The sequence below is a fragment of the Coccomyxa subellipsoidea genome (assembly GCF_000258705.1).
Source record: "Coccomyxa subellipsoidea C-169, whole genome shotgun sequence".
Taxonomy (NCBI): Eukaryota; Viridiplantae; Chlorophyta; class Trebouxiophyceae; family Coccomyxaceae; genus Coccomyxa; species Coccomyxa subellipsoidea.
In genome coordinates, this window is record NW_005178032.1 from 1278801 (window position 1) to 1302278 (window position 23478).

At 52.2% G+C, this 23478-nt stretch overlaps 9 protein-coding genes across 9 annotated transcripts; 5 read left to right on the top strand and 4 right to left on the bottom strand.

Annotated features, from left to right (window-relative positions):
* Positions 1-2: 2 nt before the first annotated feature.
* Positions 3-2217, bottom strand: COCSUDRAFT_42980 (autophagy protein 5; the record flags this gene model as incomplete). Its single annotated transcript, XM_005646460.1, has 7 exons — positions 3-251; positions 371-558; positions 717-831; positions 937-1026; positions 1164-1250; positions 1396-1462; positions 2213-2217. 7 exons carry the CDS (start codon positions 2215-2217, stop codon positions 3-5), a joined length of 801 nt encoding a protein of 266 aa, XP_005646517.1.
* A 535-nt stretch (positions 2218-2752) lies between these two features.
* On the top strand, positions 2753-4441 carry COCSUDRAFT_17252 (3-hydroxyisobutyrate dehydrogenase-like protein; the record flags this gene model as incomplete). The annotated part of the gene is made up of 8 exons (XM_005646461.1): positions 2753-2924; positions 3009-3107; positions 3196-3360; positions 3472-3509; positions 3606-3710; positions 3816-3971; positions 4086-4238; positions 4349-4441. Coding segments are annotated over 8 exons (981 nt in total), but the record flags the coding sequence as incomplete, so codon positions are not given.
* A 195-nt stretch (positions 4442-4636) lies between these two features.
* COCSUDRAFT_83488 (hypothetical protein) lies at positions 4637-6192 on the bottom strand (the record flags this gene model as incomplete). The annotated part of the gene is made up of 7 exons (XM_005646584.1): positions 4637-4819; positions 4912-5039; positions 5145-5259; positions 5365-5552; positions 5645-5729; positions 5818-5922; positions 6040-6192. Coding segments are annotated over 7 exons (957 nt in total), but the record flags the coding sequence as incomplete, so codon positions are not given.
* A 455-nt stretch (positions 6193-6647) lies between these two features.
* COCSUDRAFT_16994 (nucleolar GTP-binding protein) lies at positions 6648-10492 on the top strand (the record flags this gene model as incomplete). Its single annotated transcript, XM_005646462.1, has 12 exons — positions 6648-6797; positions 6910-7093; positions 7205-7272; positions 7400-7556; positions 7696-7853; positions 8013-8250; positions 8361-8497; positions 8629-8793; positions 8967-9167; positions 9402-9610; positions 9847-10005; positions 10270-10492. The coding sequence occupies 12 exons, from the start codon at positions 6648-6650 to the stop codon at positions 10490-10492; spliced, it is 2049 nt and encodes a 682-aa protein (XP_005646519.1).
* Positions 10493-11080: 588 nt separating this feature from the next.
* Positions 11081-13278, bottom strand: COCSUDRAFT_16861 (phosphoribosyl pyrophosphate synthetase II; the record flags this gene model as incomplete). The annotated part of the gene is made up of 6 exons (XM_005646463.1): positions 11081-11340; positions 11632-11818; positions 12024-12160; positions 12448-12670; positions 12942-13037; positions 13228-13278. 6 exons carry the CDS (start codon positions 13276-13278, stop codon positions 11081-11083), a joined length of 954 nt encoding a protein of 317 aa, XP_005646520.1.
* Positions 13279-14471: 1193 nt separating this feature from the next.
* On the top strand, positions 14472-16483 carry COCSUDRAFT_42983 (hypothetical protein; the record flags this gene model as incomplete). The annotated part of the gene is made up of 6 exons (XM_005646464.1): positions 14472-14733; positions 14850-14995; positions 15082-15464; positions 15672-15846; positions 16018-16239; positions 16370-16483. The coding sequence occupies 6 exons, from the start codon at positions 14472-14474 to the stop codon at positions 16481-16483; spliced, it is 1302 nt and encodes a 433-aa protein (XP_005646521.1).
* A 312-nt stretch (positions 16484-16795) lies between these two features.
* On the bottom strand, positions 16796-18865 carry COCSUDRAFT_24540 (eukaryotic initiation factor). Its single transcript, XM_005646465.1, has 6 exons — positions 18588-18865; positions 18135-18380; positions 17800-18000; positions 17597-17689; positions 17362-17472; positions 16796-17215 (listed from the first exon to the last, which is right to left on the bottom strand). The coding sequence occupies exons 1-6, from the start codon at positions 18780-18782 to the stop codon at positions 17081-17083; spliced, it is 981 nt and encodes a 326-aa protein (XP_005646522.1). The 5' UTR covers positions 18783-18865; the 3' UTR covers positions 16796-17080.
* A 143-nt stretch (positions 18866-19008) lies between these two features.
* COCSUDRAFT_48009 (hypothetical protein) lies at positions 19009-21972 on the top strand. Its single transcript, XM_005646466.1, has 9 exons — positions 19009-19140; positions 19226-19255; positions 19467-19567; positions 19982-20044; positions 20283-21011; positions 21227-21338; positions 21457-21547; positions 21629-21707; positions 21796-21972. Exons 1-5 carry the CDS (start codon positions 19068-19070, stop codon positions 20454-20456), a joined length of 441 nt encoding a protein of 146 aa, XP_005646523.1. The 5' UTR covers positions 19009-19067; the 3' UTR covers positions 20457-21011; positions 21227-21338; positions 21457-21547; positions 21629-21707; positions 21796-21972.
* A 736-nt stretch (positions 21973-22708) lies between these two features.
* COCSUDRAFT_56423 (hypothetical protein) lies at positions 22709-23468 on the top strand (the record flags this gene model as incomplete). Its single annotated transcript, XM_005646467.1, has 3 exons — positions 22709-22813; positions 22926-23056; positions 23225-23468. The coding sequence occupies 3 exons, from the start codon at positions 22709-22711 to the stop codon at positions 23466-23468; spliced, it is 480 nt and encodes a 159-aa protein (XP_005646524.1).
* Positions 23469-23478: the final 10 nt, after the last annotated feature.

Genomic DNA, 23478 nt, shown 5'->3' on the forward strand with positions numbered 1-23478 from the left:
CATCATTCCCTGACTGCTACAACGATGTACAAGAAAAAGTCTGCGCTGTGCAGATTGGCATGGCACCAGGCGAGTGGCGCGTCCAAGTCTGGTGAAACACCATTGATGAGGGCTTCTGCAGGCCTTCCATTCACCAGCAGATCTTTCTCTTGCATGGTAGCACTGCCCCCCTCAGGCTTTTCATTTGTGCTGCTGACAGCTTCTACGATCTCTCCTTTGACTTCTCCCTCAGCATCGGCTGCATTCCCATCCTGCAACCATGCAGCTCCACTTAAGAAACAAAATGTTAGCATTCATGTTCCAGGAAAGAGAGGCAAATGCAAGCTATGCAGAACAGAGGCAAGTGCGAGCTATTCAGCGGTCATCTCACCAGTTTGTCTCGCTGCTCGGAGCTGCTGACAATGCCAGCTGTTGAGTTCGTGGCTTCTGGTTTAGCACACAGAGCGGACAGCAGCTCCCTCAGCACCTCCCCCAAGCTCCTCAGCGCGCCAGTCTCAGTCACCGTCTCCACTGGCCGCGATGTGTACTGTGTGGCTGTGTCCAGGCTCGCCATGTACCCTATCACCAATCCAAAAAACCCATCATATCTTCAGGTCCAGCTGTATTATATGGTCTAGTGATAACAATCATGCCGCACGCCACTCTCCCTGGCCCGAGCATGCTGGACATGCATGCTGATCTCTGAAGGGGAACTAGGTCATATTCAGACGTTTTACCTCCATGAGACTGTCGGATGTACAGCCTCAAGGGCACTGAGGGCCTGCGCTCCCCTCGCGCCTTAGGGACCATCAGCAGAGAGCTGCAGACGGATGCATACTGCTCTGCATCCCCCTGCATGAATAAAGAGCCTTGTCATGCCGGCTGTTCCGAACAACTCAGCCAGTTGCAGAGATCAATTATGCACCAGGCACATGCGGGTGCAGGACGGCTGCTCACCGCTGTGACAGCATTCCACATGTCATTCTGAGCCTGCAGGGCCATGTCCATGACGCCGCGGGCGCTGCCCTGACAGATGTATGCAGCTTCCTGCGAGCAAGTAGTCCGTGATGAGCAGAAGCTTGAGAATTATACAAGAGCCACCACCCGTCACAGCAGCTCTATGCTTACCAGCACCATCGTTACCATAATCTGCTAAGACCAGCATGGGTGGCTTGGCTGCGCACCTTCAGGGAATTGAAGTAGGCTGCCCTCAAGCTGGAGTCCCCATCCCATCTGAGCAAGACATCTGATGGAAAAGCTCGGAAGTGGACCTGTGCCAGGTGCACACTCTGTCACAAACGCGCATCTGCATGTGGTCCACAACGTCCTGCTTTGAACAGTGTGAGAGACCTGACGTCCAGCAGCGGCAGCCACCACTAGCACATAAATCAAGAAGACAGGCTAAGAGCAGCGCACAGTGAGTCGCCAGGGCTGCTCGTGATCGCTTGTCAGGAGGTCGTACAGAACTCCCACTGGGACTTGCCTGCACGGGTACAGCACCTGGATCTGATCAATTCCAAGTTACGTGCAGGGTACTGTCCCTTAATGCTATGCATGCAAAGACACATGTGGGCACTCTCTGGACTCACCAGGGCAGAGGAATTCGCTTGTATTCAAACCAAGGACTATCTGTTCCCGGTGGCAGGACATCCTGGAAGCATAGAGAAAGAGATTGATGCACAGAGCTCCTCTAACGCATCACATGCTAAGGAACCAACCAAAGGTGACCCACCTTGAAGAATTCAAGAGCCTGTGCTGCAACCGTGGGTAGGTATCCAAGCCTGAAAGCCAGTGCCTGCCCAGGAGACACCAAGCTCAGAGAATCAGGACAAGGCGCTTCATTCGATGTGTGAGCCGAAGCGATTCATAAAGAGGCGTTGTAAAGATCGCTTGTCCTCTATGTGACTTACATAAAGCGGTGAAGGCGTGTCCAGGGACGTTATTTCGTTGGAAGCCAGCACAAGCTTCAAGGGGATCTACGTAACAAATGAAGTGTAAGGACGAAAAAACCAATCTAATGGGTTATAAGCAGCAGGGGGACATTTTTGAAAGCTTGATCAAACCTGTCCAGCCCAATTTGCTTCTCTGATGGCCTTCTCTGAAGCCACCATTGGAAATTTCAGTGTGTACCAAAGTGTCCCTAATCGGTTCGGGTTTGGGGCAGATTTGTTGTGGCTATTTGAAGACGAAGTATCATTGTCTCGATCGGAGAGAACGAAAGTATTCAGTGCACCTCATGTTCTCCTATGGTGCATCAGAGTCTGGAGAATTGGATAGAAGGCGGCTTCACATGTGCATTCTCTTCTAAAAATAAATAACATCTTAGAGAAATGAACGTGATGCTCCTAAAAATCCGTTCGTAAGATCTGTTTTGGACAGGTGCCCGCAGGTGACTCAGACTGACTCAGCACAGATCTGCACAGCAATCAATGCTGTGTCTGGCGTGAACGGATGTTCCATTTCCCTTCATGTGATGCAATTATGCATTGAGAATCTTGGTTTATCTGTATGCGAGTGAAACTTGTGAATCCCCTGTGAAAAAGCCAGTGGGATTGGTCAGCACGATGTTTGCTGCATTGGTTCGGAAAGCAGGCTTGCGTGATCAGTTCCATCTGGTGAATAGATTTTCAAGCACAACTGCAGATGCCACGAAGGTGAGTCCTAGGTAACGTGCACCTCACAACCAGATCACAATATTGAGAGGCATGGCACGGACTCGCCACATTCTGTGTTCCTTGCTGATGGCAAGCGCTGATCACTTATAAATTTGCAGGTTGGATTTATAGGACTTGGGGCAATGGGAACTCGAATGGCAGAGAACCTGAGAAGATCAGGCTATGGGTTAGTGGTGCACGACACCAGTATTGCTGCATTGGACGCCTTCTGTAAGCATGAGGGTGTGGAAAGCGTGTCAACTCCCGCTGCTGTAGCCGAAGAAGAAGGTAGTCTGTGAATGAGTCCTATAAACCTGCAATTTCCAGATGTGATGTGTCGGAGACATGACAACTTGCAAATGGCAGGTGTGGCAGTAATCATCACCATGCTGCCATCCTGCAAGCACGTCATGGATGTGTACTGTGGCACAGAAGGCATTCTTTCAGCAGAAGGCTCGCCCCTTGCTCCTCACTGTCTCTTCAACAGGGGCTGCTCTTGCAGGCTGATCAGTCTGAGATTGCTGTGCCAGTGAGGTCAAGATCACACAAGTGCTTGTTACAGGTGGGACGAGACCATCATTGTTCATTGACTCATCCACCATCAATCCTGTGACTGCTCAGAAGCTGGCCCAGAAAGTTTCTGAAACATCTCTGCACCGCGAGTCTCAGCCCTTTCCTGGATGCAGCGCTCGCAGCCCCATGATGGTGGATGCACCTGTGTCTGGCGGTAAGCTGGTGACGCCCATGGCCTGAAGATGTCTTATCTCAATGCAATGCATTGATGTCATGCCAACCTGCGCTCCTCCATGACTTGTCATATTGCTCTTGGCATTTGCAGGGATTACTGGTGCAAGTGCAGCAACCTTGACATTCATGGTGAGAATCATTTAGAAGTTGTTCCGCTTTTTAGACAGCAGAGCGCTGACCTTAAAGGAACAGATTTGGCAATGATACCCGTTTTATTCATTGCAGTGCGGCGGCGATAGGAATGCCGTGAGTGCCGCAGGACCCTTTTTAAAAAGTATGGGAAAGAAGTCGTGGCATTGTGGAGCGGCAGGAATGGGACAGGCTGCCAAGGTCATATTCTTGTGAAATGCAATGTAATGCTGGAAACTCTTGTGAAATTCTTCCAGGGCATGAGATATTTGTTTGCGGCTTTAAATTTGAACTTATGATGCGTAGGTATGCAATAATCTAGCGCTAGCAATACAGATGGTCAGCATAGCAGAGGCTGCAGCGTTGGGAGGTCGGCTTGGCATGGATCCCAAGCTACTGGCAGACATATTTAATTCGTCCTCTGCAAGGTGTTGGACCTCCGACTCATATCACCCTGTCCCGGTGCGAGACCTTCGCCATATCTATACTCTGTGCAATATATCGCAGGCTGAAATTCAGTCGTTTCTGCAGCGCTCTCTGCTAGCGAGCAATGATGGTGTTCTTCGATCTATACAGGGAGTCATGGCTGATGTGCCAGCATCCAAGGGCTACAAGGATGGGTTTGCCACTCGACTCATGATCAAGGACCTTGGTCTTGCAATATCTGCGGCAGAGCATGCTGGCTCAGCAACGCCCATGGCCAATGAAGTTCTGAAGCTGTACCAAAAGGTAGGTTTGGTCGAAATTGCTTGCCGGGCCCTGATGCGCATCATACCTTTTGCTCAAATCTGAAGACAGGCAAGTATGCTGAGCTGAGGGAAATGCCTGCCATTTTTCAGGTTGCAGAAGATGCAGATGACCGCCTGGATTTTGGTGCAATCTACAGATATGTCTATAATGGAGATGCAGCAGATGCCAGTGGAGGTTCTTGAACGCAAAGTTTGAGGTTGCCCAGTAAAACTTGCAGGTCCACCCAAAACTCACATAGGATCCCTGGCTGCAATACAAATCCAGATCCTTGAGCTCCATTGTCAATTGCAAGCGATTTGCACAGCTGTCAGCAGTTCGATGATGTACAAACAGTCACGATAGCCTCTGAGAGAGATCAAACTCTGGAAAATTCAAGACCTGAAGCTCAGGAGAAGGATTTCTCTCTTGTTTGATGCTCCATCATCAATCACATCCACGACCTTCACTTCAAATGTCCCATCCTGCTTTACAAGCCGAGTAAAAGAGGCAGTGCCACCGCCTACTCCAAAGTAATAGGATTTTGCGGCTATCCACGCCTTACCCACATCGGGCTTCAGACACTGTACAAACGCACACAACATAATCAAAGACCTCTGTACATTACTTGATGTGTTCTGCATGTGAATGGTGTCATTGCAGCCAAGAAAAGTACCTGTCTGATGCAATTGAGAAGCTGCTGTTGTGAGTCAAGGCTGTACACAGTCTCTGCAGAAAGGACAATGTCATATGTTCCCAGGAGACCTTCCGTTTTCAACAATCTGGGCAACCCAGCCCAGTCACCTACACCAACCTCAGAGTGGTCAGCATCCAGCGGGCCAGTCACGAGCACACATAAGGCGCAGACTTTTCAAATTGTCGCTCTCACATGCACGGAAGGAGAGTCACCTGCAAAGAATCGTGAGCTGGTCGATGTACAGTCCTCTGCATGTTCTCTACCAGCTGCTGTATTTGCTGCGACATTGGGAGCGGTGAGGGCCCTCAAAACTTCCCCATTGTAATCCTGCAGCAGTTTCTCTCCAGTGTAATCGAGCATGCATCCGTCAAATAATGCTGCTATTGCCGCTTTGTACCAAGATCCAAATGGTAGTAACCTGCAGTTGCTCACCTGGAAGTGCACCTCGGCACCAGCCCTCAAGAGGAGTATTCCTGGTATCCCTTGACCGCAACCCAGTTCCAGTGCCCTTGGCCGACCTTGCAGCTGTGGGTAGGCATGCTGGTCAAAGTCTTGCAACTCAAAGTGCTGACACATGAAGCGCGCCAAATCTACTGCACACTCCCACAGCTTGAAGCCTCCTGCATATGTATGTCAGTTTGAATATGCTTGTCGCCAGCAGGAAGGAAATACACCAAGCTCTGTGAGTGTGCTCTACGCCATAAGGAATTACCCTCATATTTCCCAGGGATGAGATCGCTGTCTGCCAGACCCTCTTCTTGAAGCATATTAGATGCTGCCTCGCTCGACAACCTACCCTGCCCATGCAAGCAAATCTTCAGTTGTCGGCATCAGGATGCAAGTAGCATCCTGGCACAGTCGCATAGTAATGAAGTACTTCCATACCTTTTGCAGGCTCAATCCCGGCGCTATCTCCACAACATCAGTGAGCAAATTTTCTCTGAGTGAGTGCGGACCGCCTGTGGAGGACTCTTCCCTGCCTTCAGCTTCCTGCACGAGGTGCTGTTTCCTGAGATGCTAAAGATCTTAAGGGTTGTTGCTCTACTTGTGCAATCTTCCATCGGTGACACGAACAGTGGACTTTGTGGAGCAATATGCATAGTGAACCTGGCTGAAAAGGAGCAATTCTTCTGCGGGCAAGGCTGCATCGTTATCTTTTCCTATAACCTGGATGCGCTCTGGGGTTGTGTCATCGCTGGCAAAATTGAATCTGAAAGGCTCGTTCTGCTCAAACATCATGAAATACGATCTGACGATCATGACGATCTGTCAAGCACAGCAAAGATCCTTTCATTCCAATCCCACACACATCAATAATTTTGACATAGAAATTCAAGTAAATGCAAAGCGATCGACACTGAAGCAGTTGTACTGGTCCCGGGACATGAGTTTAGGACTGCTTCGTCATGAGATGACGTGGCAGTGACTAACCTCCGCAGGCGGCCCACGCTGCTGTTGCTTTCCCCCACAGGAAATTCCAATACAGCCTCATAACAGGAAGAATTTAGTACATTTGCATACTTGCTGACATTCTACAAAAGTGTGCGTGACGATCCTTAAGTTATCGTAGTCGCCGAAAAGTGTATTTCTAGTACCCAAGAGTGCAAAAACGCGGGTCCTGTATTGCAAGACCTTCCACGACTGTACACTAGTTTGATATTGCTTATTACTTAGGCAGGAAGATCGACAGAAAAGGCTGAGGGCAACCGCCCAAAATGGTCCTGTATAACTTCAAGACCATTCAGGTGGTGCCCACGGCCAAGGACTTCATCGATATCGTCCTTTCCAAGACACAACGCCAGACTCCCACAGTCGTTCACAATGGATGGGCAATCAATCGTATCAGGCAATTCTACATGCGCAAGGTGAGGTTCACACTATTTCTCCAGAAAAGCCTCCTTTGCTTCTGCTTTTGCAGGGAGTTGTGAACATGGCGGAGGTGATCATGTGCTTACACTCTGCGTCCTTGGCGCGCAGGTCAAATTCACACAGTCAAATTGGCATGAGAAGCTGTCAAAGATCCTGGACGACTTTCCCAAAGTGGACGATATGCACCCGTTCTTCGGAGACCTGCTGAATGTGCTGTACGACAGAGATCACTACAAGCTGGCCTTGGGCCAGCTCCACACAGCACGCAACCTGATTGACAAGGTTTCCCAGGGTGAGTTGGCAGCCTTCAGTCAGCAAATCCGCAGTGTTTATTGAGAAAATCCCGAGAGGAAATGTGTGTACCTGAGCGCCTCCATTGACTGTGATGCCTCTTTTGCTGCAGACTATGTGCGCTTGATGAAGTACGGCGACTCATTATATCGATGCAAGGAGCTGAAGCGCGCAGCGCTGGTGATCCTCAGGCGACTTCACTTACATTCGATACATTCCGAGAGCATGACTCTCTGCTGCAGTCCAGTGTGTGGTGGTCACAAAGCTTCTGTGGACTTCCAAATGAGACGCAAATGTCTGGGTGCAGGGTCGCATGTGTACCATAATGAAGAAGCAGGGGCCCAGCCTGGCCTACTTGGAGCAGGTGCGGCAGCACATGAGCAGGCTACCCGCCATCGAGCCCAACACAAGGACGCTGCTCGTCTGTGGCTACCCCAACGTGGGCAAGAGCAGCTTCATGAACAGTGCGCCTCTGCCCTCCTGCCTTGGTTGCAGATGGTGTTGTTTGCATTTTCTAGCTTCAATCCTCACAGTTTCTCTATAAAGAGCTTGTCCCCATTACCGTGGCAAGTGTGTGACGATGGCGTTGTCGTGGTGGTGCAGAGGTCACTCGCGCAGATGTGGATGTGCAGCCGTATGCGTTCACCACAAAGTCGCTGTTTGTGGGGCACATGGACTACCGCTACCTCAGGTGGCAGGTCATCGACACACCAGGCATCCTGGACAGGCCCCTGGAAGAGCGCAACACCATCGAGATGCAGGTCTGTGTGCTTCTTCACTAGGGCCCAGCTATCAATTCTTCTATGCACGGTTGCCGTTGACGATGCCGTCCATTCGCAAACTAGAAGGTAGTAGAGGTTTATGTGATTGTTTGGCCATCTGTGCCACTGTCATTGACATGTGGTTCTGGCGGGCTGCAGAGCATCACAGCCCTGGCGCATCTGAGGGCTGCAGTGCTGTACGTTATGGACGTGAGCGAGCAGTGCGGGCACACGCTGGCGGAGCAGGCCGCGCTATTCCACTCCATCAAGCCCCTCTTCGCCAACAAGCCCCTGCTCATCGTGGCCAACAAGACGGACGTGACCTCAATTGACAGCCTGTCAGCCGAGGACAGGGCCATCCTGGACGAGATGGTCAGCGAAGCCGCAAAGATGAGCGGTGCGAGTCAATTCTTTATGGGCACATCTCCTTGTGCTCGGCGACAGTGCAGACATTGATGCTCTGAGATGATGACGAGCAGGGGATGCTAGCTGTGGCTGACGAGGCAGTTGTGGGCGGTGCAGGTGTGGCACCCGGGGACGCCAAGCTGCTGACAATGAGCACACTGACAGAAGACGGGGTGATGGCGGTCAAGCAGATGGCCTGCGACCGCCTGCTCGCCTCCAGGGTGGAGGCCAAGCTGCAGGTCAGCCTGCGCTATTTTCATGCTCTTGCAGCTTGCCAATGCCTGTTGTTGTCGACTTCTTGCACCTAGTTCGTGAGTGGCACTGAGGGAGGGATTGGGCCTTTAAGCATGGCATTATGTTGCTGCGGCAGGGCAAGCGCATCCAGGATGTGGCCTACCGGATGCATGTAGCCACGCCGGCGCCGCGCGACAGGCAGGCGCGGCCACCCATGATCCCGCCCACCGTGGCGGCTGCGCGTGCCCGTGCCGCCGCCGCTGCCGAGCCGGCCAAGAAGAAGACCGAGAAGGACCTGCAGGTGCCGCTGCCATCCTGGATGATACATTTGTCAGCTCCTGTGAACCAACGCTGCCTTGTCGCATTGCCGGGCTGCCCTGGGGGTTGTTCATGCATTTTCCTGCCACTGAGCCTGGTCTTGGAATGGGCCAAAAATGACAATGGGCTGATGGGGCTGCGTGTTTGGTTACGCAGGAGGAGAATGGTGGTGCTGGAGTGTACAGCGCAGACATGCGCAAGAGGTACGCGCTGGAGGATCCCTCGTGGCGCTACGACATCATGCCGGAGATCATTGAGGGCCACAACGTGCTGGACTTTGTCGACCCGGACATCGAGGCGCGCCTGGAGGCCCTGGACCGCGAGGAGGAGGCCATGGCCGCCGCTGCAGAGCTGGAGGTGCGCTCCTGATGCATAATTCCGTTTGTCTCATTTAAATAGCCTTGCAAACTTTCCAGATGGTCAGGGCTTCCACTTGTGCACACAATAATTTGTTATTGCATGGATGGCTGCATGTCAGAGCTACCTTAGGAGAGATATTTCTTGAATGTAGTGACTGCCGTCAGTGTTGTCCTGGGAGGAGTTGGTAAGTGTCCTGCTCCACTGCACTGATATGTTGCTGTGTGCTGCCAGGGCGATGACATGGATGAGGACGATCTGACGCCGGAGCAGAGGCAGCTGCTGAAGCAGATCCGTGCGCGCAAGACCATCGTGGTTGCCGCGCACCGCCGCAAAAAGAGCGCCGCCAACAACGCACCCGTCAAGCCGCGCCGCCTCGACGCTGACCGGTCCTCCACCACAAAAAACATGAAGGCACGACCTCTCCATTTATGTCCATTTGTGTTTTCGATTCTCTAGGTTCCGTACTCAAGACCCATACAAGCATCACAAATCACCCAGAGTCGAAGGTATCTGATATTGAGCATGTGCACTTTGATCAGCAGTTTCCCCCTGTATACCTCTAGTGCCATGCTGTTTGAGTGATGCCCAGGCTTGAATGCCACTTTGCTGAGGCAATAGCAGACGAGGAGAGTGTGCTGACAGATTGGGAATTCATGGTGCAGGCGTCTTTGGCGAGGGTGGGCGTGGATGCCAGCGCAGCAGTTGCGCGGGTGCGCGCGAGGAGCGTGAGCAGACAGGGCCGCAAGCGTCTGAGGAGCGCCTCTGCAGCAGCACCCGCAGACATGGAGGTGGACGGCAGCCAGGCACCCCCCAAGAAGCGCATTCATTCATCCAAGTCCAGGTCAGCACTGCACCTCCTTGCTCACGTGCTTGGCATCCACTGCTTTGGTCCCTTTAAAACACACGGCACGCCCAGCTTTAGCTGCTTCCCACTGTTGTATTCGAGCATCAGGCAGACCTTGGCTAGTCACCATTCTTAGGAGATGCAATATCGACTGGGATCACTGGCTGAGGGACCGTTCTGATGCCCAGATGGGGCACTTTTTGCAGACAGCCGGCCAAGGTGTGGTAGTTGACGTGGCTTCTGTGGGTGTTGCAGGTCCATGTCTCGCGGCAGGGCGCTGAGCACAGCCAAGCCGATCGAGGGGCGGGGTCTCAAGAACGAGGAGCAGCACAACAAGGCCATCAAGATCCACGACAGGATGCAGTACCGCATGGGCAAGGCTGCGCGCAGGGGAGAGGCCGACAGGCACATCCCAGACCTCAAGCCCAAGCATCTGTTCTCCGGCAAGCGCGGCATCGGCAAGACAGACAGGCGATGAGGCTGTCTGCTGTGTCACACCATGCCGTTGTTGTGTCCTTGTCTGTGTGCATCTGTGGTGCACGTCTGGTCCAACTGTCTGAGAATATCCTGCTTGTCCTGTCATGCAGAAAAGTAGCCTTATCTAGAGCAGAAACATTCGCCAATGAAGAAAGTGCATGACCATAATATTTCTACCTAGACAAAAGAATGCAGACATCAAGGCAGAGCAAGCTATATAAAAAATAGTTGCTTGACAGAAGCTGACCGTTGATCAGAGCAAGCCAGGGGCATGAGTAGTAATTTGTGCAGAGCGTTGTGCACCTTGTATGCTGCATGATGAATGAGGCAGAGGGTGAAGGCGGTGTTGAATTGCTTGACTGACAGCTCAATGTGCTGTGATCCTCGTGGCAAACGATTGAATGGAACACGCCAAGTGCAAAGTGAAAGACTCAAGCTTCAACGCCATTTTTACAATTTTGCACTGCAATCTTCAATGCAAATTGATGCTTTATATATGTACTTCATTAAATATTGCCATACTGCTTTTGGAAGGAGCTGCTCACTTATTGAAAAGAAATCCCCAGTGAAGAACAATTGGCCCACATAATCAAAACAACGACTGCACTGAAGAAGAGTTGTACACGCGCCAGATGGTCTCCCCTAACAAGTTGGCCACCGAAAGCACAGTGAGCTCAGGGAAGGATTTCTCTTGGGGCACTGGAATGGTGTTTGTGACAATCACTTCCTGGAACACCCCTGAACTGAGGCGCTCGACAGCTGGCGGTGAGAACACCGCATGCGTGGCGCATGCATACACCTCCCTGGCCCCCTCTGCATGCAGCACCTTTGCCGCATTTGTTATCGTCCCTGCAGGCACCAGGCAGCACAAACCTCAGCACATACCCTTATATCACTCATCCAACAACCTCCTTGCAGCTAGTCATCACAGGCCTGAAAGCGCACTGCTTGGCACCAAATCCCTCACAGGCAGCAAGCACTGTTCGATCTCTGTGCTACCTAAATGCTTCCCCAGGGTGGCACAACCGGCTGCTGCTTTCGCAAGACATCAACCATGTGCCGGTAGATCTATTATGTACTTGTCGAGCACGGCAACTCTCTTTCGGAGTACTATAAGCGTTCATGCGCCAAAGGGCGCACCGGCGGTGTCGATCATGTCGTCCACGAGGACGGCCACCTTGTCCTTCACGTCGCCAATCAGGTTCATGACCTCGCTCACATTGTGCGCGCTCCGCCGCTTATCCACAATCGCCAGCGGCGCGTCGTTCAGCTTCTTCGCGAACGCGCGCGCCCTCGCCACGCCACCCACATCCGGCGACACCACCACCTGCGGCAACATCGCACATGCACTCCCTCAGCCATGTCCAACCCCTTCACTTCTTCCCATAAATACCTGGCACAAGCATGTTCAGGCGGATCTCCTTTGCCAAAGTAGTGGGTTGTGCAGTGAGCTTGACTTGCCCTGCAGGCACATCACAGACTGCAGTGTTGAGAGGCAGATAGGACGGTAGTGGTGGTGGTGAGGAGCGCACCAGGTCTCCAGTGCTGATGCGCTTGGAAGCGAGGTAGTCGAGGAGGACTGAGTCCCCATAGACATGGTCGACTGGGATGTCAAAGTAGCCCACGCACTGCCCCGAGTGCAGGTCCATTGCCAGCACGCGGTCGGCCCCTGCGGCCAATTAATACAGCCTTTAGGGTGTTTCGTCCCGGTGACCCCTCACGCTGCTGACCATGCACCCGCAATTGTATGAGACTCTGTAAACTCCCAGCCCCAGCACAACAGACGCCTACAGCGTCTTGGTGGAATCAACGACAACCCATCTGATGATGCCCTGGAACACCATGGCCAAGGCGTGTGAGCAAACACGCTGGAAAAGGGATGTTATTGGCAGGTCAGCAACCTTGCAGGTGTGAAAGGGGGTGGGTGATGGAGCGGCCAGGGGCATGCGCGCGCACCGGCCTCGGTGAGGAGGTTGGCGGTGAGCTTGGCGGCAATGGACTCGCGTCCGTGCGTTTTGCGGTCGGCGCGCGCGTAGCCAAAGTAGGGCACGACGGCTGTGATGGATCGAGCGCTGGCGCGCTTGCACGCGTCGATGGTGACCAGCAGCTCCATCAGGTGGTCGTTCACCGGCGGGCAGCTGGGCTGCACCAGGAACACGTCGCAGCCGCGAATCGACTCCTGCACGCACACAAAGGTAATTGCTGTGTCGGTATTTTTCAGCCTGCAATGTTCTTCTCTTGGATGGCCAGCGCCGTGCCAATTAAGTGCAACTTTGAATTTCATGGGAACTCAGCGGCATGGGCCAGAACGCCAAAAGGGGTGGATTGCCTCCAATGTTGAGGCCATATGAGCCCCTCCCACCCACTTCTGGCTGCTCAAGTGCAAACTGGATCTGCCGGTAATATCCATGCAAGAATGCAAGAAAATCAGAGGGGCTTGCGAGAGTCACCTGGACCTGGACGTAAATCTCTCCATCGGCAAAGCGCTTGATCTTAATGCTGCTCAGGTCCAGCCCCAAATAGCACGCAACTTCCTGTGCCAGAGCCTGCGCCCACAACCCCCACAATCTCGCTCCAAGCCCCATCCAAGAATATTAACGATCGATGAGTGTCCACTGTAAGGGTAGTACAAGACATGTGTACTGTACCAAGCTCTTCAGCAGCAGGTTGAAATGAAGGTGACAAATGGCCCCCATTCAGGAAACATGGGGCATCGCAGTGGTGCCAGGGCATTACCGGGTTGGAGGTGCCAGAAAAGATGCGCAACCGGTTTGGAGGCGTTGGCATCTTGGGCCCCCTGTAGGGCTGCGTCAGCTGGGAAGCCTGGCTGAAGGTGGCATCCCAGGCGTGAGTCTCTAAGATCGGCTTGGCCATCGAGGAGCGGCTCACACCATTTGACGACGAGGACTGCACCCCCTCTGCCAGGTGGGTTCGCCGTTGCCGCCCTTTGCTCTGCCGCTGCAACCAGGGCACACCAATCAGTCCAAGCAAGACGTGCAGCCAGCAGACTGCCAATATGTGCATTCTCCCCCATATCATACTCCCTCGAAAATGTCTGTGCCCCTTTCTATCATGGTGATGCTGCCCCAACTGCCACTTTGTGTCCTGACAGGGTAGCATCTTGGCCAACTCCGTTGACAGCAAGTTGTGGTTTCAATAAGGTAACTGAAGAAACCAAGTGAAAAGGCTATGTTGGTGGGCATCAGTGCAATTCACACCTGCAATCTTCTTGTCTGGTGCCAAGAAGAGGTGGAGTGTCTGCTGCCTGATGTCACCCAACATAACCAAAAGTTAGGCACCAATTAACATATAGCTGCCAACTCCCACGGCATGATGGCATCGTCATCTGATGTTTCACGGCCTTCATTTACACTTTTATTGTTGATGCTCGTCCCAACTAAAGAAACATTCTCACAACTAGCTAACACCTCCCGACGCCGACTATGCAAGAAGGGGCATCTACCAGATACAGATGCCGCAGCAATCGACATGGATTGTTCCAGGACGGGAGACCTCGCCATTGGTGCCGTCATCAACCCCTCGAAGGCACACACCCGGGCACAGTGGCTGCTCTGTTCTATTCACTTTCGAAAACAAGCTGACCCATCTTGATCAGATGAGGACGGGAACTAATCGACCGAAGATGCTAAAGCACCCCAGTGGTACCACCGAACGCTACAGCTTGATTTTTAGGGAATTTAGAGGGGCACAATTGCATTTTCCTTTGTCTGTCTGGAAACGTGCTGGAAACCCCTCTGCCCGGGGTTTCAAGAAAATCGAGGGGATTGTTGGAGGAGGGTTCGGTATCTGCAGCGTTCAGCTTCTTCACATGTCTTTTTGCACTTGCATGTACCATTCTAGAAATTGAGCGGTCAGACGCGCATATCGTGACAATATCTGCTGCAAAGGTTCCCGGGAGAGTCTAAAATTTTGCGTTTGGTGGCAGACAACGTACATCAGTTGCCTAGTACGTAGTAATTATGCAGGCTGAGGGAACGAAGAGCGTGCCGCAATGGCCAACAGCAGCAGGCTTTCATAGCAGAGCTGCATCTGTATTTGGATCCCTGGAAGGCAGCAGCCTTGGAGGGGCTAGTGGCAGTAGTCAGCCCTGGTCATTAAGTCAGGACCACGTCTTCAGGGCTGGGAAGGCCAATGATTATAGCAGTGAAGAAGAGGAAGATGCCCAAGAAATCGATCGCAGGCAGAGGGAGTTCCTTCCTGGCAGCATGCTGGAGTTGGAAGGTAAAAGCAGACACCCATCCTTGGGAAAGACTGTTATGACGGGCAGCAAACGTCACCTACTGTTCCTACCTTTGTACTCATATTTCGTTTGACGGATGGTGGGTTACGCTGAGCAGGTGACGACAACGAAGACGAAGTCTTCAGGCCTAGTGCAGCCTTCTGCAAGGCGATGGACAAGGAGCAGGAATATGACGACACTGATGCCATGGCGATGGGTGAACGGCTTGAAGATGTTGATGGAAGACCGGCAGGGAACACAGAGGTGTGTTGTCCAGTTCCCAGGCTTGTGTCCATGTGCGTATGACCCTCTTGCCTGGGTAATAGCTGAAGCACCGGTGCAAAGTGCAGGTGCTCGAGGAAAATGTGTATGAGCAAAGGAGCAGGCAGCATGAAGCAGGAGCGCAGTTGGCAAGCACAGAGCCTGCAGCGCAAGAGCCAGAAGACATGCAGGTGGAACCTAGCACGGAGATTGTAGCAGAGCATGGATTGCCAGATGCCAGCACATCTGGCGCTGCTGCCAGACCAGGGACTGGGAACACAGCCGCGCAGAGCGCACCCGAGGATTTGCCAGTCAGCACAACAGAGCAGGCCAATGGAGATGGATTGAACAGCAGCGCACCTCCTGAGGGGCAGGATGAGGATGAGAAGGGCAGGATCAAGAAGAGAGTGAGGTTCCAGGAGCCTTGGGTGCCCCCGCACCGCAGAGATGACGAGAAGGGCGCTCAAGTGCGGTGAGGATCCGAGTCGTCCGCATCCGACAAAACAACGCATTCTTGTCTGCTCTCGCGCATTATGACCTTCAACACAAGGTCACAGTTGCACTCTATTATGAGTCGTTGGGCGTCCACTGGCTAGCAGGGGTGCAATTTCATTCCTGTTGCAAACAGATCACTTCAATTGGGCAGGGAGTGATAATTGTTTGATGCATCTGCGAACAGGAGCAGGCCCACCTCTGTGCAGCGTCAAGGTTTGCCACCACGCACCAAGTCGTATGTTGCAGATCATGTGAAGAACCCTCAAAAGTACACTTGCTACACGCTAGATGAGCCCATCCTTGTGGGCGGCGGTGATCAGGGCAGCGCTGCAGATGGCGGCCAGGCGGACATGGAGAGGGTGAGGGGCTTAGCTGCTCGATTGAGTACTGACTCTTGCTTGCACATTCAAAGTTCCTCCTTGCTGCAAGGACAGCTGTTGCAGGGTTCTTTTAAGGGTGGCCGTGCTTCATATTATTTGACAGAGTGCGGAACTTCTGCAGCAATCTAATGTCTGCACCTTGCCATGCAGGCAGCTCGAGCAGCAATGAGTGCAGCTCATTCCAGCTCACAGCCAGACCAGCCAGGAGTGGTTGCAGTCTTGCCTGCCTTCGGCAGTGGGATTGAGTTCAGACCGCAGTCAAAACGCAGTAAAGATGCCGTGCCAAAATCCGAAGTGGCAGACAAGGCGAAAAAAGCCGGCAGTGTGGTAGGGCAGCTCATGGAACAGGAAGACCTCCATGAAGATGGACAGGTGCTACATGCCATCCCGTGGTTCCAGCTTTTGCCAGATGAGAATACTGATCATGCTTTCATTGCCCTTGTGTAGACCATCCCTACAAGAAGAATCACCAGGCCTGAATGTTTGCCTCTGGACTCCACAGGAACCGATGGAAGTGGTGGCTGATATGGAGCGAGCAGACCCTGCTGCTGGGCAGCCACGCAAAACAAGGAGAAATTTCCGGGCAAAAGCAGCTGTTGTCGAACAACTTGAATGAGCATGGAATGTGGCATAAGTGGCGTGTGCCATGCACATTATTCCTGAAACAATTGAGTCCATGCGCGCATGCACAAAACAAGGAACAATTGGAAGTAGAATATTGGGAATTCAGTGAGACCTGCAGACATTTTCATTTTTCGTGAATAGGATGATCATGCCAGTGATGATGCCACTTTTTTCAGAGATTATTTACATCTGACTTCTGTGGCATTCTGCCCGTGCTATTACAAACGGTATAATGGTGATGGCCCATACCGGGTATCAGAGTGATGTGTACCGGTCACCGTATGCAGACAATGTGCCACCAACAAATCATGTTGTTAGCTTACAATGCCCATCAGCAGGACGCACACGTACTTTACAGGCACATTATTCACATTGCAAGTGAAGCTTAGTTCCCAAATTCCGTTTTATGTTCTAAAAGAGCTTTGTGTACCGGTATAGGCATTAAAAAGGAAGCCTCACAATGTCAGCCATTGGCTATTGCCCAATGACCCGGGTATCTAATTATCTATCAACGTTGTACCACCTTTGCATGCAAATGGACTGTCTCCATTGCGAGGCCTTTGGCAAACTGCCAAAGGTTTTTGTCTGCTTAGACTGCATCAACGTCAAGATCACCCATGCCAACCTCCTCTTCCTCACTGTCATCATCACCTGCAACCTCCTGGTTTGCCTTCTCCAGATCCAGCAGCTGCTCTGTCAGGAGCTTGTCATCCCTGTCACTCACCTGCAGATCACAACACCTCCAATCAGGCCACATGCAAGTGACACCCAAAACGAAGTTCTGGTAGGCACCAATTCTGAAGGTGTCAGGCAGGCAAGCTGCCGTCCTACACAAGGTGATTAAGAATATAGCTAGGAAATGGCACGTACCACGCGCGCTTCCTCCTTGACAATCATCCTGCCCTTCTTTGCTAGAATGCTCTCTGCGCATGCTGCGCAAGCCTCCTTGAGCACCTCAACACCCTTCACCTTCTCCAGTGTCTGCATAACAAGCTCATCCGTCAGTTAGAAAAACCAAGAGATGTACGCATCTGTAGGTCTTTGAATGCCAGGCATCCCAGTGAGGATGAATTTCCAGAGAAACAAGAAGCACTGGCGGCCGCACATTTGTTGTGAGCACGTAGAGCGGTGGCGCAACAAGCTTCATCTTGACTGGACAGTCCTCCGTGCTCATCTTCTCTGCCGCTCTCATGGCATCCTGTGCATGCCAATACATTTCATTAGGCCTCCACAGGCAGATTTTCACAGCAACTTGTCTCTCTTTGCAGTGTGCAGCATGCTCTCAGACATGCACATGCTGGGCTGCACCTGTATATGGAGGACGCCATCATAGGAGAAACAGGTGAGCTCCACATCTGCTCTGATCTTCAGCGGCTGCGGTGTCATCCTGCGCTTGATGTTCTTCACGATGGCCTCCTTGACAGCTGGCGTGAGCACATCAATGGGCTTGCCGTCGTTCAAGTCATCCTGCAGCTTCTTGAAGATGGCATCTGGGTCCTGCACCATCGTCTATTGCACAACAGCACCCAGTGTCAGCACTGGGCATCAGAAATACATCTCGCGCACTTTTGTCTCGACTCTTGCACCTGGAGAAGAACTGTCAGCAAGGAGATCAAGCACTGGGTGAAACAGGGCGAAAATACCTTAAAGGCGTCGAAAGCATGACCATAGGCCTTGTACAGGGGCCAGGCTACCCATTTGTACAGCTCCTCCACGTCCTGTCCTGTGGTCTCTGCCACATGCCGCACTATGCTGTGCACCATCTTGGACTTGCTGAAACGCTCGTCGCAAGCTGCCACATCCTCTGGCGACACTCGCCTCTTGCTCAGATCAATGTATCCCTTCTCCTTGTCCACACGCAGCACCATCACAGGTTCTTGCCTTCCAACCTGCACATGACAACCAAGTGTCATTTTATGACTTGGAGGCTTCCTGCCCAAAACTCTGAATGCCCCTGCAGACTCGAGGAGATGTGCCTTTGCTGAGTCCCGTTAATAGAAACCTCTGACCTGATGCATGCCCAATCATGCTGAGTTATTTGTGTCATTCATGTCAATCAATCTTTCACGCCTTTCGTGTGACAAATGAGCTGTTACCTTGATAAGCTTTGTGATGGATCGTATTCTTCTTCTGGACAACTCTGACAGCAGGATCATGCCCTCGATGCCGTTGTATTCCAGCAGCGAAACGTACGCACCCATTTCTGCAATGGATTTGACCTGGACCATGACAACATCATCCACATCTGGATACTTGCTCTCATACATGCGGCAATCAGCGTGAGACGTCATAGTGGCCAGTGTCTTATGGACTCTCACCAAGTGACGAAGAGTTTCCTTCAATGCAATACAAAGTTCGGTGCAAAGCAACCTGCTTGAAGAGGAACTCCGCAAGCCGCCCAAGCAGAAATGAATTGGCCTCGCCAGGGTTCACCCCTAGCCAAGGGGTCAACTATATTCAGAGATTGGGTTCCGCGCTTTTGGATAGGAAATCTTGGTCTTGCTTCACTTTGCCATCTGCTAGCTCAACTGCACCTTAGCTCTCGCCGCAGCTTAGTTCCTGTTCAGCAGATCATCATGCAGGCTGTGTGCTCAACCTCCGCGACCGCCTTCAAGGGCGTGTCCCTCCCTCGCCGTGCTGCACGCACTGGTGCGTGGCTGTCCTGCAGTTCAGCAGACTGTTTGTTGCCCTTGTGTCCTGAGGGAGGCTGACTGGCAAGCCATGCTGTTTGCAGGTGTTACAGCTGCTCGCCCTGTGCTCGCTGGTGAGTATTGAGAGCTTGATGTGCTTTGATCAGTGCAAGGCATCTGTAAGTACAAGTATTGTGGGACACGTACTCTTACGTGGCATCGTATTTTTGGAGTGCATGGTACTCTTTGGTGCAGAACAAGGACAAGTTGACGCAGATGAGGCATGAGAGGGACCTTGTTTGGGTCTCTCTTGCAGCTTTCTGACATGCGTGTATATCTCTGCAGCCCGCGTGGCATGCAAGGCCGAGGCGAACCTTGCCAAGAAGGTGGCTGCTGCGTCCGTCGCTCTCCCTGCCTTCGTCGCTACTCACCCAGCCTTCGCTCTGGTACGCAACCCCGAGCCGGATTCTTCGCTTGTAGTCGATTTGCTAAAACCGAGTCCAGACTGGAGGCGAATCAGTGTGAGAGCGATGAGAGGAACATGGAGAGGAGGAGAGACAGAGAGTGGAGAGCGAGTGCACCAACAAAGGACTCCGATCATACTTTGCTGTTGTTCTGTTACCTGATAGCCTTGGTGTGCCGCCCCTCTCGGCTCCTGCAGGTTGACTCACGTCTGAATGGCGATGGTACTGGCAAGGCCCTCGGCATTGATGCCGGCATTGAGGCCATTGCTCTTTTGGGTGTTTTCACTCTGGTCTGGGCGCTGTTCTACAGCTCCCAGCGTGACCTAGACGCCGGCCGCAGCGGTGGCGATGACTCTGGTTTGAGCTTGTAGAAGGTGCTTGAACGTCACCATGCAGGCCCGCCTGCCCGGCCGCTCGCTGCACACACCATACTTTGTTGCTCAGTTGTGCTGCATGCAGGTGCAATGTCATCGTCGTGGGTAGACCCTTCTAGATTTGTTTTCCTAGATGCTTCTCACATGCTTGTCTTGTGCAGGTGTAGCAAAACCCTACTAGATATAGCAATAGCCTAGATTCCCATAGAAGACGTAGATCTAGATACTAGATATAGACATAGAGAATAGCATAGCACAGCATAGCATAGCATAAAAGACACTACTCAGAAGCATGTGCTGACATTGGAAATGTCTGTATGCAGGTGGACTCGCGGCTGAATGGTGATGGCACTGGCAAGGCACTGGGTGTTGCAACTGGTGCTGAGGGCTTTGCGATACTGGGCGTGTTCACTCTGATCTGGATCCTGTACTACATTGCCACCAAGGACGTGGGCGAGGGACGGGGCAGTGGCGACGACTCTGGCCTGACCTTGTGAAGGGGCTGTGCGTTTCCTTAGTCCTACCACTGTCTGCAAGGGACCCTGTCAGTCTTGCAGCGTTGCGCATGTGATCGGTGCAGCAAGTGAATGCGGAGCATTTTCGCAAGCCGTGCAGCACCGTCACAGCAGCCGCACAGGGTGCATGTTGTACTATAGGGCAGTTGCAGGCCTTACTGTCCAGATAACAGACTTCACGCACTGTGAATTGTTGTCTTGGACGTAATCACATTGTCATATTGTGGGGACATTGAGAAGATTATATCATAGACAAGAACTTCATTGGAAATTATTCAAATATTCTAAACAAGGTTGTTGGTGAGGATTTTTGAAAGCTGATTTTCACACAGCTATAAGTGCTAAAATTGACACTATCCTTCTTGCGATGTAGCCAACCAAAAATATATTTTCCAACCTCCAAACATGATCATGAAAATCATCGATGTCATGTGGTGTCCTCGCAAGTGTCCAGAACAGCCTTGCACGGAGGCGTGTGTGCAGGCTTCTGAAGAAAGCGTCCTTCCACAGCGCATGCGTAAATATTAACCTGAAGATCTGGCACAAAATCCAATGCGTGGTCGATGAATTGCTGGAAGCTACTGTTGTGCTTCTCAGCTTTCCTCAGTGCTGTGAGCCCAAGCTGCAAAATGATGGCAAATCTCAATTTCGATTGATCTGTCTGCGTATCTACAAGCATGTGGCATACTCTTGATTGTTAGGTGCTGCATTACCGAGCTCAACGCTCAAGCCTGAAGGCAAGTTTGAGTCACCTGGACCACATTTATGGCATCATCTGCATGGCTGGCTGACTTTTTGCAGCCTCTGAGGCTTGGCTGCTTCAAGGTTTCAATGGCCAGCCTTGGCACCTCAAGCTCTCTCCCCCTGCACCCTCCGCTTGGTTAGTCAATACCTGTTTGTGTAGGCTGTACACCCGGGGCCCCTGCAGATGCTATTGCACGTGTGTGCTTGGATCTTGATCCTGTGAGTAGTTGGCCCGCACCTATTTTGGGAGATCAGGTTCTGCATCAACAGCGTGCGCGCCTCAATGCAGGAAGGCCGCAGATCCAAGCAGAGCAGCAGTAGCCGCTCTCCTGTCATGACGGACAATAGAATTACAGAACCGCTCCTGGTGTGCAACATGCGTGTTCTGGTGCTCCAGTCAGCGGGCGCACCATCTTCCAGCACACAGCGGCGCCCGCGCCTACCATGCAGCTGACCTTGTGGGTGCTTTAGAGTACACTCCTTTGCTTTCTGCGATCCCATGCAATGTCAATACCATTGTACTAATGCTGCCCTCAGAGACCATGTTCAAGTGACTAGGTAGATGGGCAGTGAAGACCTGCAGATATTCACGATATTTATCTTTGGGATCGACATTAGAGTCCTGAATAGATGCAGATATTCTCCTAGTTGATACGAGGGTGCGCTGCGCTGATGTTAGTTGATGATGCTGCCTTTCTAATCCTCCAATCCTCCCGGAAGGAGCGCAGAGCCTGCTGCAATACATTCAGATTGCACTACATCTCCAATCAAAGATGACAGAAGTAAACTATCTCTCCCGATCTTGCTTGAATTTGTTTCGAAAATCTTGTCCACATGACGTCAACATGTCGAGTCAACCGGCAAGGGTTGATCTGATCTTCCTTCCTTTCTACTGCCTCAAAGGTAAGAGTGATGAGAGCTCAAGAATTCTAAAGACAATTTAAATGCTAAGATGACTCTAGTTGCAATACAACGCGGGACTTCCAGCGTGTTTGGCCGTGATCTCTTGAGGAGATCCTCGCCGTTTGCCCATGCTGTTTCTTATTTTGTACCGTTCCAACCCGCATCTTCAAGGCAAGAAGCAGAAAAGATATGCTAGTTTGAGCACGAGCTTGGTAATCGCTAAGACCTGGCTCTGATCAACGTTTGAGGTACATCTGTGTCTACTGCAGGTCAGCAAAGCTGAAACAAGGATCCAAATTGAGGTCTCAAGAACTACTCGAAAAGGTAGTACTCTGGATGTAATGGCGTTGTCTCCTGTCATATACCTTCTTTTGTCTCCTTGACAGTGTGTCACATGCGGTTGGCAGGTCCAGACATGCAGAATCAACAAGAATGGACGTCGTGTCATCAAAATATCAGCAGCAGGGAGTACTGCGGACGCTGCTGAAGCCTCATCAGAGGGCGCTGCCTTGTCAACAGCTTACACCGTACTGGCAGCAATCATCGGTGCAAGCGGTGCAGCAAGACTGGCAGCCCCATCACTGTACATGCAGCTAGCTAACAGCGCCTGTCCAAATGCAGCGCTTCAAGCGCTGCTGCGCCTGACAGGGGCTACCTTGCTCCCCATCACAGCTGCCTTCTGGGTGCTCAAGGTGTCCCTTCCCAAACTTTTCACACGGGTGCAACGGATGCTTGCATGCTGAATCAACATGCTCTGTCCTCTGAATAATTAAGCATGGTCTCTTGACATCTATATGGTGGCAGGGTGCAGCAGAGCACAATCGGCTCGGATCCAACACCTACAGAAGACTCAACTTGGGGCTGGTGGCGTGGGCGGGAGTCAACTTGGCACTGCTGGCGAGCGAAGCCTCCGCATTGACCTCCTGGTGCCTCAGGTGGACACCCGATTTTCTCTTGCCTTTGCTGCGAAAATGTCAGTCCTGTTTAGAAGCACCTTCACAGGGCCAAAGCATTCCTTTATACCCCGTGCATGACTTGGACGGCATTGCGCCCGCAAGTCTTGCAAACCCAGGGATCTGAGAGGATCGCGCATGCGCATGCAGCATTCAGGTGGCGTTTTATGCGGCTACTGCAGCACTGGGGGGTTATGCCTGGGCCAGCAGCTCAGGCTTTGCGCCCACAGGCCGCCAGGTCATCGACGGCTTCCTGGCAGATGTGCAGTCCCTATTCAGCAACAAGACGATCCTGAGCGGCCTCCTTGCGCTGCTGTCCGTGGCCTCTGTCGCTGTGGGCTCGCTCATCCTGCACCAGCCCCTCACCTACTTCCAGCCATCTGAGTTCAGGTGACAGACGCGCA